Source organism: Carcharodon carcharias, chromosome 14 (assembly GCF_017639515.1).
Source record: "Carcharodon carcharias isolate sCarCar2 chromosome 14, sCarCar2.pri, whole genome shotgun sequence".
In the NCBI taxonomy this organism is placed as follows: domain Eukaryota; kingdom Metazoa; phylum Chordata; class Chondrichthyes; order Lamniformes; family Lamnidae; genus Carcharodon; species Carcharodon carcharias.
Genome location: NC_054480.1, coordinates 52,485,959 through 52,500,591, shown reverse-complemented (window position 1 = coordinate 52,500,591; position 14,633 = coordinate 52,485,959). Strand labels below are relative to the sequence as shown.

Genomic DNA, 14,633 nt, shown 5'->3' with positions numbered 1-14,633 from the left:
TAGACTTGCTGTATTTGCCTATTAATTGCCATTACACTCACCACAGAAATTTAAGTCTTAGCATTATTAGCTCAAGTACGCTTTAACAACATGGCAAGTATTAATGACTGCCAATTAAACTCTGGCACCAAAAATTAATTGTCACAAGTGTGTTTACTTTTGAAATGGTAAAGATTGATGACTCAAGTCTGTTCTTAGTTTTTATCTGGTCAGATGTATACATTTAGAGCTTACAAAAAGACTCCTGAATTGCTCAGAGCATTTTCTGAAGGAAATTGTTTTCATTTATGTATATCCAATCTCTCTTGGAGAGAGAAATTGGAGAATTTAAGAGTTTTGTTTAATCTTGCCCTCTCACCATAAACTTTCGCCGATCTTTTATGATAAAATCCGACCCATTGCTTCAGGATATGCAAACAGGCTCCTGTTATTTTATCACCCTAGCCCTTGGAGATTTCCACAACCATCATGATTTCTTCTATAGACATTTTTTTTTGCAATTAATATTTGGAAGAATTTTGTTACTTTATATGCAATGCCATGTAGTAGTTCTAAAAGAATGGTATAACTGTAGTGGCTAATATCAAATCATTTGATGACAAACTGGCTGACTGCATCTGGAAATTATTGTTTTAAAGTCACACTTCCAGCAAGCAACCCAATCTGTCAGCACGGACATTCAAGATTGCTTTTGTTGACATGATATTGTTGCATCTTGGGTAGGAAAATGTCAGGTTGTGGGCTAAAGGTCAAAGATGTAAGCAAAGCGGGCTAATGTTTTATTAACAAATGTAACCATGGCCTGTAACTGGACCCAGTTTGTTCATTTGAGTAAAGGAAGCTTTAGGAATTTTGGAGGTGATGCTCATTCCACCATCTGGAAGCTAATGGCTGATGTAGGAGTGGTATGAAGAAAGGACAAGTTAAAGACACAGTTTGATCTTGTCAAGTTCTGAAAATGTAATTGTACCATTCATATGAATTTTATGATTTATATTACTTTGAGAAACCATATAGTAAAAAAAGGAGTCCTCTCCAGCAGGGGGTTGGGCACAGAGAGGAATGGTACTATGTGGAGAGCAGAGTTTTTGCATCTTTTTATATTACTAAAGCTTAGTTGTTCATTACTTCACATTCCTGACAATGATTCAAGAACTTGGAACATCACAAAGGGTTGAGTGTGCTGAAATAATGACTTATTCCATTCATTTCCAAAATGGTCCTAATTGCTAACATAGTCCTTCACTATTGAACTGTTATCTTTTTGTCTCTTTCTGCGCTGTAACTTTTCTAAGGTTCTATCTTTTTAACAATAACCAATGGACAGTTGAGATTGGAGTGAGTCAAAAGAAAAGTGCATTTTTGGCTTTGTAATTTTTGTAATGAGTAATGTAAGAGAATAGATTGTTAACCACGAGCTGCAAAGATGATGAAGTGTGAGTTCTGTCGACATGTCAGGTTTTATTTTTAACTGAGTACTCTAGTGAACAAGGAGGATTGTGAAAGACTTGAGATGCAGCTTTGTGCTCTGGACACAGCACGGACTATGGGCCTGACAACAGCCTGGCTGTATAACAACCTACATTAATGTAGTGCACTTAACATAGTGAAACATCCTAAGCTGCTCAACCAGAATAACATCAATAAAAACAACGAGTCATCAAGGGGAATGCCAGGATTGATGACCAAAAGCTTGTATGTAGGTGTGAAAAAACACCTTAAAAGAGGAGGGAGAGATAGAGAGTCAAAGAAGTTTAGGAAGGGAATTCCAGAGCTTGGGGTCAAGGCCGCCGACAGTGGTGGAGGTATTGAAATCAAGATTGTGGAAGAGCCGGTTGCCAGGGATGGAAACGCTGGTCTGAGAACAGAGCTTCTGGAGGGAGCCAAAGACAATGACTTCAGTAATCCTAATATTTAGTTGGAGGAAGTTTCTGTTCATCCAATATTAAATGTTAGACAAGCTATGTGCCAAATCATAGGCCTGAATTTTATGCTTGCCTGCCGGCGGGGGTAGGAGTTGGGGGAGTGTGAAATTGAAGGGACGGGATTTCCTCTGGGTTCCCGCCTGCCCTAACCACACAGCAATTTTACGCTGGGGTGAGCAAGGCCTCAGATGGGAAGCCCTTTCCAACTCAGCCTCAATTTTTAGGCAGGCGGGAGGATTGACCTTGCATCGTGGAAGCCCGAAAATCAACAGACTTAGATCTCAGGTGGGGAGTGGGGGAGGCACCTCCATCAGAAGCCCCCTTCTGAAGTCCGGCGCCCACCGCTTAAGGTCGGGCGGCCTCTGGGCCTCCACCCCGTTCTCTCCCCCGAGACCCTGATCACCCCCTTTGCGCCCCTCCTCCCCCCACCCCCCGGTCTTCCCTACGCTCCCCGCCTGGGGTCCTTTTAAACTTACCTGAGCCTCTGGTGCCTGCACTTAGTCTCAGGCATCCTCATGCATTTGATAAAAACAAAAAAACTGCGGATGCTGGAAGTCCAAAACAAAAACAGAATTACCTGGAAAAACTCAGCAGGTCTGGCAGCATCGGCGGAGAAGAAAAGAGTTGACGTTTCGAGTCCTCATGACCCTTCGACATCCTTTCCCCTTCACACACTCTCACTCTCTCTCTCTCTCCGTTCCCCTTCACACTCACTCACTCTCTCTCTCTCCTTTCCCCTTCACACTCTCTCACTCTCTCTCTCCTTTCCCCTTCACACTCTCACTCTCTCTATCTCCTTTCCCCTTCACACACACTCACTCTCTCTCCTTTCCACTTCACACCCTCTCACTCTCTATCTCCTTTCCCCTTCACACACACTCTCTCTCTCGCTCTCCTTTCCCCTTAACACACTCTCACTCTCTCTCTCTCTCCTTTCCCCTTTACACACTGTCAATCTCTCTCTCCTTTCCCCTTCACATACTCTCACTCTCACTCTCCTTTCCCCTTCACACACTCTCATTCTCTCTCTCCTTTCCCCTTCACATACTCTCACTCTGCTCACTCTCCCTCCATTCCCCCTCACACACACTCACTCTCTCCTTTCCCCTTCACTCACTCTCTCTCTCTCTCCCATCCCCTTCTCACACTCTCACTCTCTCTCTCCCCCTTTCCCCTTCAGACACTCTCACTCTCTCTCACTTCTTTCCCCTTCACACACGCTCCCTCTCCCTCCTTTCCCCTTCACACACGCTCTTTCTCCCTCCTTTCCCCTTCACACACGCTCCCTCTCCCTCTTGTCCCCTTCACACACGCTCACTCTCTCTCTCTTTTCCTCTTCACACAAACACTCATGCATTTCCTGTTCAGTCCACTGCAGCCCCTGTCGCTGCAGAGACTGGAGAGCTGCCGCCCAATCAGATTGGGGCACTCGGAGTCAGATGGCGTGAAGCGAGACCCCACCATCTGAAAAATTCAGGCCTCAGACAGGGAAGAGTGAAGAGATCCAAAGATTGGTGGTGAGATAGAGCTGAGTATCATCGGCATATATGTGAAACCTCATGTGTCTAGGGGATATCACTGAGGTAAATATATAGATATGAAATAGAAGGGGTGGGCAAGGATAGATCCTTGGGGCAACCCAGAGGTAGGAGTGAGTGTAGGAGTCATTGCAGCTGATTTTGTAGCTATGGTTCAACAAGTAAGAATGAAATCAAGCTAGGGCAGTTCCACCAGGGGAGTGATGTTGGAGGAAAATAGTATGGTTAACTGTGTTGAAAGCTGTCGACGGGTCAAGGAGAGACAATTTACCACAGTCGCATTCACAAAATATGTCATTTGTGACTTTGACAAGGACTGTTTTAGTGGCTAGGCCAGAGACTTTATTGAAGGTATTTAAATGCGTAAGTGTGGATGAAGTGGGGCAGGTATTCGGGAAGCAACAATGCATTCAAGAGCTTTGGAGAGGAAAGGAATGTTGCAGATTGGGAGATTACAGTGATAGAGGGGTCAATGGTAGCGGCATTGTGAGAAGAGGGGTGATGACAACAGATTTGGAGGATGGTGGGAGGGAATTTAGGAACATGGTGACCTACGAGCAGCAGTAGGCCATTTGGCCCTTCAAACCTACTCCACTATTCATTATGAGATCATTGCTAATCTGATTGTGATCTCAACTCCTCTTTCCTGGCTGCTCTCCATAAGCCTTGATTCCCTTGTCTATTGAAAATCTGTCTAACTCTGCCTTGAATAAATGCAATGACCCAGCCTCCACTGCTTTCTGGGGAAGAGAACTCCACAAACCAAGAACCCTCTGAGAGAAAAAAATTCTTCTCAAATCCATCTTAAAAGGGAGATCCCTTATTTTTAAATTGCATCCCCTAGTTCTATTGTCCTGCCTAAGAGGAAACATCCTCCTGATATCTGCCCTGTCAAGTCCCCTCAGGATCTTATTTGTTTCAATTGGATCACCTCTCATTCTTCTAATCTCCTGTGGGTATAGGCCCAACCTTTCTTGATAAGATAAGCCCTTCCTCCCAGGACTGAGTCGAGTGAACCTTCTCTGAACTACTTCTAATGCAATTATATCACTTTTCAAATACGAAGACCAAGACTGCACATGGTGCTCAAGCTGTGTTCTCACCAAAACCCTGTACAGCTGCAGTAAAACTTCCCAACTTGTATATTCCATTACCCATGCAATAAACGCCGACATTCCATTTGCCTTCCTAATCACTTGCTGTACCTGCATACTAACATTTTCTGATTTATGTATCAGGACACCCAAATCCCGCTGTACCAGTGAGATCTGCAATCTTCCTCAATTTAAACAGTGTACTGCTTTTTTTCCCTTACCGAAGTGGAAAAGTTCACATTTTCCTGCATTAAACTCCATCTGCCAAATTTTTTGCCCACTTAACCTATCCATATCTGTTTGTAGACTCGATAACTTTAGCTGCCATACATTTGGTCCCTTCATACAGTCATTGACATAGATTTTAAATAGTTCAGGCCCCAGCACTGGTCCCCATGGCACTCCATTAGTTATAGCTTGCCAACCGAAAAAGACTCATTTATCTTTACTCTCTGCTTCCTGTTAGCTACCAATCCTCTATCCATGCTAATATCTTACTCCCTACACCATGAACTCTTATTTTATGTAGTAACCTTTGATGTGGCACCTTATTAAATGCCTTTTGGAAATCCAAGTACACCACATCTTCAGATTTCCTTTGTCCACGTTGCTTGTTACTTCCTCAAAGAACTCTAATAAATTAGTTAAAATGATCTCCCTTTCACATAACCATGTTAACTCTGCCTGATCTCATTATGACTTAAGTATCCTGCTACAACTGCCTTAATAATAGATTCTAGCAATTTCCCTATGACAGATGTTAGCTTTACTAGCCTATAGTTTTCTGCTTTCTGTGTGCCTCCTTTCTTGAATAAAGGTATCACTTTTGCTATTTTCTGATCTGCTGGGACCCTTCCAGAATTAAAGGAATTTTAGAAAATTGCAACCAATGCATCTATTATCTCCTGCGGGGACTTGTCAGCCATTAGGTCTAATATTTTTTCTAGTACCTTTTCTCTGGTGATGGTGATTGTTTTAAGCTCCTCCCTCCCTTTCACCTCTTGATTTTCAAGTGTCTTTGGGAAGTTTTCTAAGTCCTATACAGTGAAAACAGACACACACACACCTGTTCAATGCCTCTGCCATTTCCTTGCTTTCCCTTAATAATTCTCCAGACTTATTCTCTCGAGGACCAAAACTCGCTTTAGTTACTCTTCTGCTATTGAAATATTTGTAGAAACTCTTACTGTTTTTATATTCTAGCTAGCTTTGTCTCATGCTAATTTCTTCCTCTTTCTTCATTTTTTCATCATTTGTTACTGGTTCTTAAAATCTGCCCAACCTTCTGACCTGCCACAGGCCCACCATGTTCTCTCTCCCTTTGCACTCTTTTAAACTGGATCCACTATTTTCTCTCTCTCTCTCTGCTCTTTTAAACAGATCCACTGCTCACTCCCTTTGCGTTCTTTATTGACAGTACTCACGGAGAGGGAACTGTTAACAATATGAACTAACATCGGACTCAGGAAGAAAAGTTGGGTGGTTCGCAGTTTAGTCATGATAGGCTCGAGAGAATAGGAGTTGGGGCTCAAGGACAAGATGAATTTGGGCAGAGCACTGGAGGAGTGTTGGAGATCTGTTCTTCAGAAATAGTTTTCCCCTTTCCCCAAGTCATTCCAATTCAACTATCACACTGATGCATCACTGGAAAATGTGTAAAAGGACTAAGTAGATCCATTTGCAAAGAACAAGACAAATCTAAACCGGTCATTTGCAGCGTTATCCGCCTCCTCCAACTCATCAGTAAAGTGATGGAGTCATCTTCTCTCCCGCCACAATTCTTCGTCTTCCCTCACGATGACGGGGGTGCTGAAATGCTGTACCATCATGCTGCCCTGCCAGTGCATCAGTCATTACTTTAAGTGACTGGGTGGAAAAACCTGTGGTGACTGTCAGCTAGTAATGCAAACTGTTGGAGTGAGTTTATCTCCATGATCAGCAGGTAACTGGTTCAGATAAAAGCAGTTAATCCTGCTGATTACTGTGCATGACATTAGATAGTGACATTTAACCTGTAGTACAGTAGTACTACAGTTTGAGGCAGAACAAAAATATGCAAAAACCTATAGAATCATTAGTATTTGGAAATATCAGGTTGAGTTAAATGTGATGATGAAGCTAAAATGGCTTTGAATGTCTACCCAAAATGACAGCCTTGAATTCCTATCCAATTATTTAGAAGGTACATGGCAGAGATTTTTGTCTTATCATTGCATTTGTGATTGTTGCAACTGGTTACGTGGTTTGGTGACTTTGCTTTTCATTGTCACCTGCCTCCGTATGACTGATTCTGAAACTTTGTAGTGTCACAGATGGATGTTAAAGTAGTCAGTACATATTGCTGATTATCTCTATATTCAGACTGTACATGACGTTGACTTATTACAAACATGAAGTTTACAAGTTTGGGACTGTCACTTTAAGGTAAAATGGAAGAATGAGAGTCTGAATGACCTGTTCTGAATTCTGCCCAACAACAAGCTGGGCAGCTTAATTATTGAAGGTTAAGGGGGCTTGTGGGGGCAGGTTGTTTTACTGAGAAGATGGTGCTAGATGTTTACACCTGTAGACAATGGTAAGAGCAGTTGTGCTGACTGTGGATAGACTATTAGTTTCCAAGTCTAACAGGTAGCTCTTAGGAATGTAAGGTTTCATCACAGAATCGCAGAATTGTTACAGCACAGAACAAGGCCTTTCAGCCCATCATGTTTGCACTGGCTCTCCAAATAAGCAATTCACCTAGTGCCACTTTCCTGCCTGTGCATTCTTTCTTTTCAGATAACAGTCTAATTCTTTTTTGAATGCTTCAGTTGAACCTGCCTCCATCACACTCTCAGGCAGTGCATTCCAAACCCTAACTACTCGCTGTTTGAAAAAGATTTTCCCCATGTTACTTTTGCTTCTTTTACCAGTTACTTTAAATCTGTGTCCTCTTGTTCAAGATCCTTTCACGAGCGGGAACTGTTTCTCCCTATCTACTCTGTCCAGACCCCTCATGATTTTGAATACTTCTATCAAATCTCCTCTCAGCCTTCTCTTCTCCAAGGAAAACAGTCACAGCTTCTCCAATCTACCTTCATAACTGAAGTTCCTCACCATTCTCATGAATCTATTGTGCGCTCTCCCCAGTACCTTCACATTTTTCCTAAAGCACTGTGCCCTGAACTGGACACAATACTCCAGCTGAGGCCAAACTCGTGTCTTATATAAGTTCAACATAACCTCCTTGCTTTCGGGCTCTATGCCCCTATTAATAAAGCCAAGGATGCTGAATGCTTTACTAATAACTCAGCCTGTCCTGCCACCTTCAATGACTTACGCACATATGCACCCAGATTCGTCTGCTCCTGCACCCTGTTTAGAATTGTACTTGTCATGATGACAGCTGATCGTGTGTGTGTGTGGACTTGAGTATTAGATACTATATGGTACTCAAATAAGATACTGTAAGGTAAATTTTGTACTTTAACTGAGGCCACCTGACCTCAGGGTGGGGGAGTGCTGTGTTGAAAGTCAGATCACACATATTAGGGAGGCAGCCAGCATGGCAGATTAAATGATGTTTTTCTTGCAGTTAAATCTGTGACTTTGAGTTTTGTTCTTTCAGCCTGAGATGTGACATTGGTGATGAGGATAAATATGGAGATAGTTAGGACTGTGTCATGACATTTGCTGGAGCTGATTTGTCTGCAGTCCAGGGAATGGAACCATTTGATGCGACAGGTGATGCCAGCACCATCAGCATGAAATGGAAAACGCGGCTGGAGGTGTTCGAAGCATAGGCTGATAGTCACGGTCTTCTTTTGGACAGGATATCAGTGGTGCAGAAAGCACAGTGACAGGCCTTATTGTTGTCCAATGTAAGTGCTTCAGTGAGAGAGACTTTCAGGATGTCACCTGACACAGGAGAAAGGATGGAACAAGAACGTGCAGTGAAAGCTTTTGAAGAATCCATTATGTGGTGATGCTAAATGCCACATTCCAAAGGCATGTTTAGCATCAGGGGAGACAGAGTGAAACAGTTGCCCAATTTGTGACTCATTTGAGGCAGGCTTCAGATGGATGCAATGTTGCGACAGATCTGAATAACCAGATAATAGATCAGGTTGTCCAATACTGTAAGTCGGTTAAGTTGAGACATAAGCTGCTGGAAAGGGAAGGTGATTTAATGTTGGTTGACACTTTGAAAACAGCAGATGCATTGGAAGCAGTAGATGGACAATTTCACAACACAAAACTTGGTCTCACCTCTGCCGTTGGCATGATGAAAGTTGAGGTTAACCGAGTGGCGCAATGGAATCCAGTTGCATGTAAATGGAAACAGCAAAAGCCTGAGAGAGAGTGTGGCAACTTTGGGCACTATGGAAACGATGCCTGCTGCCCTGCCAAGGGAAAGATACGCAAAAAATCCAGGGGAAAATCCCATTTTGCCAATACTTGCAGAAGCAAAACTGAACAGAAAGAGAAGCCCTGCAAACCATGTAAAGAAAAGAGATGAAAGTAGCACAACTGTGAGACAAGCTGTGCTTAAATTTTGAAATCTTGTCGGGTGATCTTTTGTCAGTTACTGGAAATTCAAAAACCTTTTTAACAATTATCAGTCTCTACAGGCATCGCAGCAGAATTTATAAGAGATTATTCTGCAGCTAATCTGAATTGATTGTTAATTGCTGTACTTAATCTCCCTCAGGAAATTATAGAATTAAAGGGCAACAGTCTATGTTACAAGGTCGCCTTGCAGGAACTGTGTTGTTGGCCTGGACCTGATGGTTGATTAGCTTTCTTCAACTAACAATCCCTCCCCCATCACTCTTCAGTTAAGTGACCTTTAAACTCTGAATTCCGGCAGCGCAGTTGATGTTCTCTCCCTGTTGTGTTTCAGGTGTCTTTGGTGCAGTGGACAGAGTGTGTAGGACTGACTCTTGTTGGCCGGGACCAATCCTCTATGCAGCTGAGGACACCTGGAGGACATATTCTGAACTTCAGTATTTTGCAGGTGTTTCCATTTACCTACGAGAGCAAGCGCATGGGAATCATTGTCAAAGTAAGTGGTGAAAAAGGATATTGAAATAAATGGTTGAGAGTTAACTAGTGCTATTATAAAGGCAAAATACTGCGGATGCTGGAAATCTGAAATTAAAACTAAAAATGCTAGAAAAATTCAGCAGGCCTGACAGCACCTGTGGAGAGAGAGACAGAGACAACGTTTCAAGTCTGTTTGAGGGTCACTCGAAACATTATCTGTCTCTCTCTCTCCACAGATGCTGTCAGACCTGCTGAGTTTTTCCAGCATTTTTTGTTTTTGTTAACTAGTGCTGTTCTGTTTGTTCTGGTATTTTTCCCCCATCATTTTACTTGCTGTTTTCTCTATCACCCTTGAAGGCCTTGACTACTAGGTTGGGCTCCTGTTCCACAGGTTCCAATAATCCACCTGTATCGCACCTAAGTTGCCATTATTCAATAAGCTAAAGGCCAAATACTGCAGATGCTGGAAATATGAAATATAAGCAGAAAAGGCTGGAAGTTCTCAGCTTGTCAGACAAGGGTAAATTTCTCTCTCCACAGCTGCTGCCTTGACCTGCTAGGTATTTCCAGCATTTTCTTTGTTTACATTGTTCATTATTCATGTTGCTATTGTCAGCAAGCTATTTTACTGCAGAGGGCATCATAATCAGGCTGATCCTGTCCTTACCTGATACCAACATAAGGATGCATTCAGCTTGGATTGCTAGGTAAGGATCACGTGTGGGTTCCCTAACTGATATTTCCCCTCCTTAGTCCAAGGACACAAAGGCCAACTGCAGATTGAGATCAGATAACCAAATAGAGTTAGGAGAATCAATCCTGGGATCTTCCAGCTCTTCTGGGCGAGGTGCTCATTGGATAAATTTATGAAAACAAGCTTTTGCATTTTTTCCAAGCAGTTTTTTTTTCCCCTCCTAAAAGCGCAATATTTTTAACGCAGCAGGTCAGGCCAGTGTTATCCCATGCAAACAGGGGAATGCATAAAGAATCTCGCCATTTAAGGCCAAAATTAGAACTCTTGTCAAAGCATGATATCTTAGCAGCACAAATAAATTACAATATTTATCATCTGTTCTGTCCATGTTAATATTTTTAACCACCATTTCCTGTACTGCTGTGGTAAAATACATAAGTACTGAACTGTTTAATCTCTCAAACATTTGTCTAAACAAAAACTGTTTATGGTTTACTGTAATTTGATCAAAATTAGATAAATGCTGACCTCGGCTTATTCTTGAACTCCATTTTGAACCGCCAGTTATCTGTCTTTCTGCAGCTTGTTTCAAACTCAGAAAGCTATCTTCTAATGTTTTTTCTAATTAAGGGTGACATTTGCCAGTGCAAGGTGCACGTCGAGAGGCATGTATTTGCAGTGAAAAAGCACACATTCATAGAAATGAATTTGGAGCTCTCTGTTAAAATCAGTGATAAATTCGTTTACCCAGCAGCCATGGATAGATACTGCCTCATTCTTTTTGTTTAAAAGCTGACGTGGGAGTTAGTTTAAATGCCAGGAGGCCTTTGTCCTCAGGAACTGACCAAAAGTATTTAGCATCTTCCTTTAAGTATTTAATCCAATTATTATTGCATAGAAAAATGATTGTGGGGGTAGGAAATATTTAAAGGTGGGAGCACAACGGAGAGTTCAAAATCCTGTGATTCATCGCAGCTCGTAACTCATTGAACCCAATGGTTTTCTATATGCATGGACTGTAGAGTTTGTTAATCCAGGGCTGCTGATCAGAGCTTTGGTGTTTGATAGACACCAGGAAATTTTCTGTTATCTGACAAAGGGGCACAGCCACATTTACAAGGTGTATCCTCAGTTTAATAGGAAGGGCCACTGATGCTGGAACTTTGTGATGCTGAAACTTAAAAAGAGTACATTTTTGCCTAATTTCTACTCTTTTTCCCCTTGCTTTTCTCTCCTCCCATTATCTTCTCTTATTGCGTGGAATTCTTTCTGGAATATGGTTCAGCAGGCACAGTGCCTTCCTGGTACTTGCCTATATAACCATTGTTCGTGCTTGAATCATGATGGTGAGGGGAACTGGGGTGATGGGGTAGGGAGAGAGTGTGGGCAGGATTTTTGAAAGGTCAAAGGGTTGGGACCAGAGATTGGTGGGCCCAGAATTTCATGCTGCCAGCCGACATGTCAGCTGGAAGGCACCATCTCGCCATCTTCAAGAAAGCCAGGTCTAAATCTGTGCTCTCTGGTAATTGATTCCTCAGCTAGGGGAAACAAGTCTTTCCTGTCTACCCCACATAGGCCCATCATAATTTTGTACACCTCAATTAGGTCACCCCTTAGCCTCTTCTGTTCTAAGGAAAACAACCCTAGCCTATCCAATCTATCCTCATATCCTCAACGAAAGTGAGTGTTGGTCCTATAGAGAGAGGGTCTGGGGAATTAATAATGGGAAGTAAGGAAATAGCAGAAACTTTGAACAGATTTTGTCTGTCTTCACTGTAGAAGACACAAATAGCATCGCAGAAACACTTGTAACTCAAGAGGTGAAAGGGTGGGGGGAACTTTAAAAAATTACCACCACCAGGGGAAAGGTGCTGAGAAAACTGTTAGAACTAAAGGCTGACAAATCCCCTGGACCTGATGGCCTACACCCTTGTGTCTTAAAAGAAGTGGCTGCTGGGATAGCAGATACTTTGGTTGTAATTTTCCAAAATTCTGCAGATTCTAGAAAGGCTCCATCAGATTGGAAAATAGCCTTTTTTAAAAAAGTGTATTCTTACAGGGGAAGTGGGCATCACTGGCTGTTTATATTTTTTATTCATTTATTGCCCATCCTGAATTGCCTTTAAGGTGTTGGTGAGCCACCTCCTTGAACTGCTCCATGTGCTGTAGGTGCACCGATAGTATTTAACTCTTCTAGTTAAGAAAGGAGGGAGACAGAAAGCAGAAAGCTACAGGCCAGTGAGTTTAACATCTGTCATCGGGAAATGCTAGAATCCTGTTAAAGAGGTTATAGCAGAGCACTTAGAATATCTTAATGCAATCAGGCAGAGTCAGCATGGTTTTGTGGAAGGGAAATTGTGTTTGACTGATTTATTAGAGTTCTTTGAGGAAGTAACAAGCAACATGGATAAAGGGGAACTTAGATGGGGTATACTTGGATTTGCAAAAGGCATTTGATAAAGTGCTACATCATAGCACAAAATAAGAGCTCATGGTGCAGGGGATAACATATTAATGTGGATAGGGGATTGGTTACCTAACAGGAACAGAGTGTAGGGATAAATGGGCCATTTTTGAGTTGACAAGCTCTTACTAGTGAAGTGCCACAGGGATCAGTGCTGGGGCTTTAAAAATCTACAATCTATACCAATAACTTGGATGAATGGGCTGAATGTATGGTTGCTAAATTTGCAGATGGCACAAAGATAGGTAGGAGGGTAAGTTGTCAAGAGGACATAAAGAGCCTACAGAGGGATTTAGATCATTTAAGTGAATGGGCAAAAATTTGATAGATGGAGTATAATGTGGGAAAATGTGAACATGTCCACTTTGGCAGGAAGAATAGAAAAGCAGAATATTATTTAAATATAGAAATATTGCATATCTCCACAGTATAGAGAAATCTGGTTGTCCTGGTACATGAAGCACAAAAAAGTTTGTATGCGGGTGCAACAAGTGATTAGGAAGGCAAATGGAATGTTGGAATATATCACAAGGGGAATTGAGTGTAAAAGTAGGGAAGTGTTGCTACAGTTTTACAGAGCCTTAGTGAGAATGCTTCTAGAGTACTGTGTACAGTTTGGGTCCCTTACTTAAGAAAGGATATAGTTGCATTAGAAGCAGTTCAGAAAAGATTCAAATAAAAGTAAAACATAGCAGATACTGGAAATCTGAAATAAAAACAAAAAATGCTGGAAAATCTCAGCAGGTCTTGCAGCATCTGTGGAGAAAGAAACAGAGTTAATTTTTCGAGTCCGTATGACCCTTCTTCAGAGCTTCAGTTGGCTCAAAGATTCAGTCAGCTGATTTCTGGGATGAAGGGGTTATCTTATGAAGAAAGGCTCGACATGTTGGACCATTATTCATTGGAGTTTAGAAGAATGAGAGGTGATCTTATTGAAACTTACAAGGTCCTGAGGGAAATTGACAGGGTGGATGCTGGAAGGATGTATCCCCTTGTAGGGGGGCAAGAACTATGGAACACAGTTTAAATATAAGTGGTCTCCCATTTAAGACAAATGAGGTGATTTTTTTTCTCTGAGGGTTGTTAGCCTGTGGAATTGTCTTTCCCGGAGTGCAATGGAAGAAGAGTTATTGAATATTTTTAAGGCTGAGTTAGATTCTTGATTAACAAGGGAGTCAAAGATTATATGGGGTAAACAAGAAAGTGGAGGTGAGGCCACAATCAGATCAGCCATGATCTCATCAAATAGTAGAGCAAGATCGAGGGGCCAAATGGCCTACTCTTGTGCTCATTGATGGAATGTGAGCATCGCTGGAAAGGATAACATTGAATTTCCATCCTCAAAGACCCATGAGAAGATGGGGTTGAATGTCCTTCTGATGTTTGCATGATGAGATATAATAATGTGACTTTTTTAAAGTATTTTAATTGTTGGTAGGAGATGAAAGCTGGTCTTGTTAAATTACGAAAAATCCATCAGGCCCACATATGCTCGCCCATTTCTTCATAGACATCCCCTTTCTTCCACCTATCCCCTGGGAAGGACAAAAAAATATTGAGACCTCATGCCGAATCAGGAACTTTCTTTCAAAAATTCCTCAGTCTCTCAGTGACTATCAAACAAATGCCGCGAAACCCCAAACCTTGTAGATTGTTTCCCAGAATAAGCACTCTTATGTTCCTTAAACCATGATTAATGTGAAGTAAGTTTTACCAGGGCAGCGTGTTCCTCGCCCCTCTGGTTGAAAAATCAGTAGGCACCATGCCAACTTTAAAACGGGCTGCCCCACACAATAATACAATTAATGAGGTTAGAGTGGGACACCCGCCCCTCAGGGGCAGAAATTCCTGCCCTCAAGAGTTGCCAGCCAATCAGATTGCCCAGCAGCTGAT

The 14,633-nt window shown here is 42.1% G+C and overlaps 1 protein-coding gene across 2 annotated transcripts in view; it reads left to right on the top strand.

Moving 5' to 3' along the window:
* Positions 1-14,633, top strand: part of LOC121287454 (probable phospholipid-transporting ATPase IIA) — a 213,141-nt gene that overhangs the window by 127,825 nt on the left and 70,683 nt on the right. For both annotated transcript variants that reach the window (XM_041205352.1, XM_041205351.1), the window contains one exon: positions 9,440-9,601. In XM_041205352.1, the coding sequence (XP_041061286.1) occupies positions 9,440-9,601 (162 nt within the window). The remainder of the gene's footprint in view (positions 1-9,439; positions 9,602-14,633) is intronic.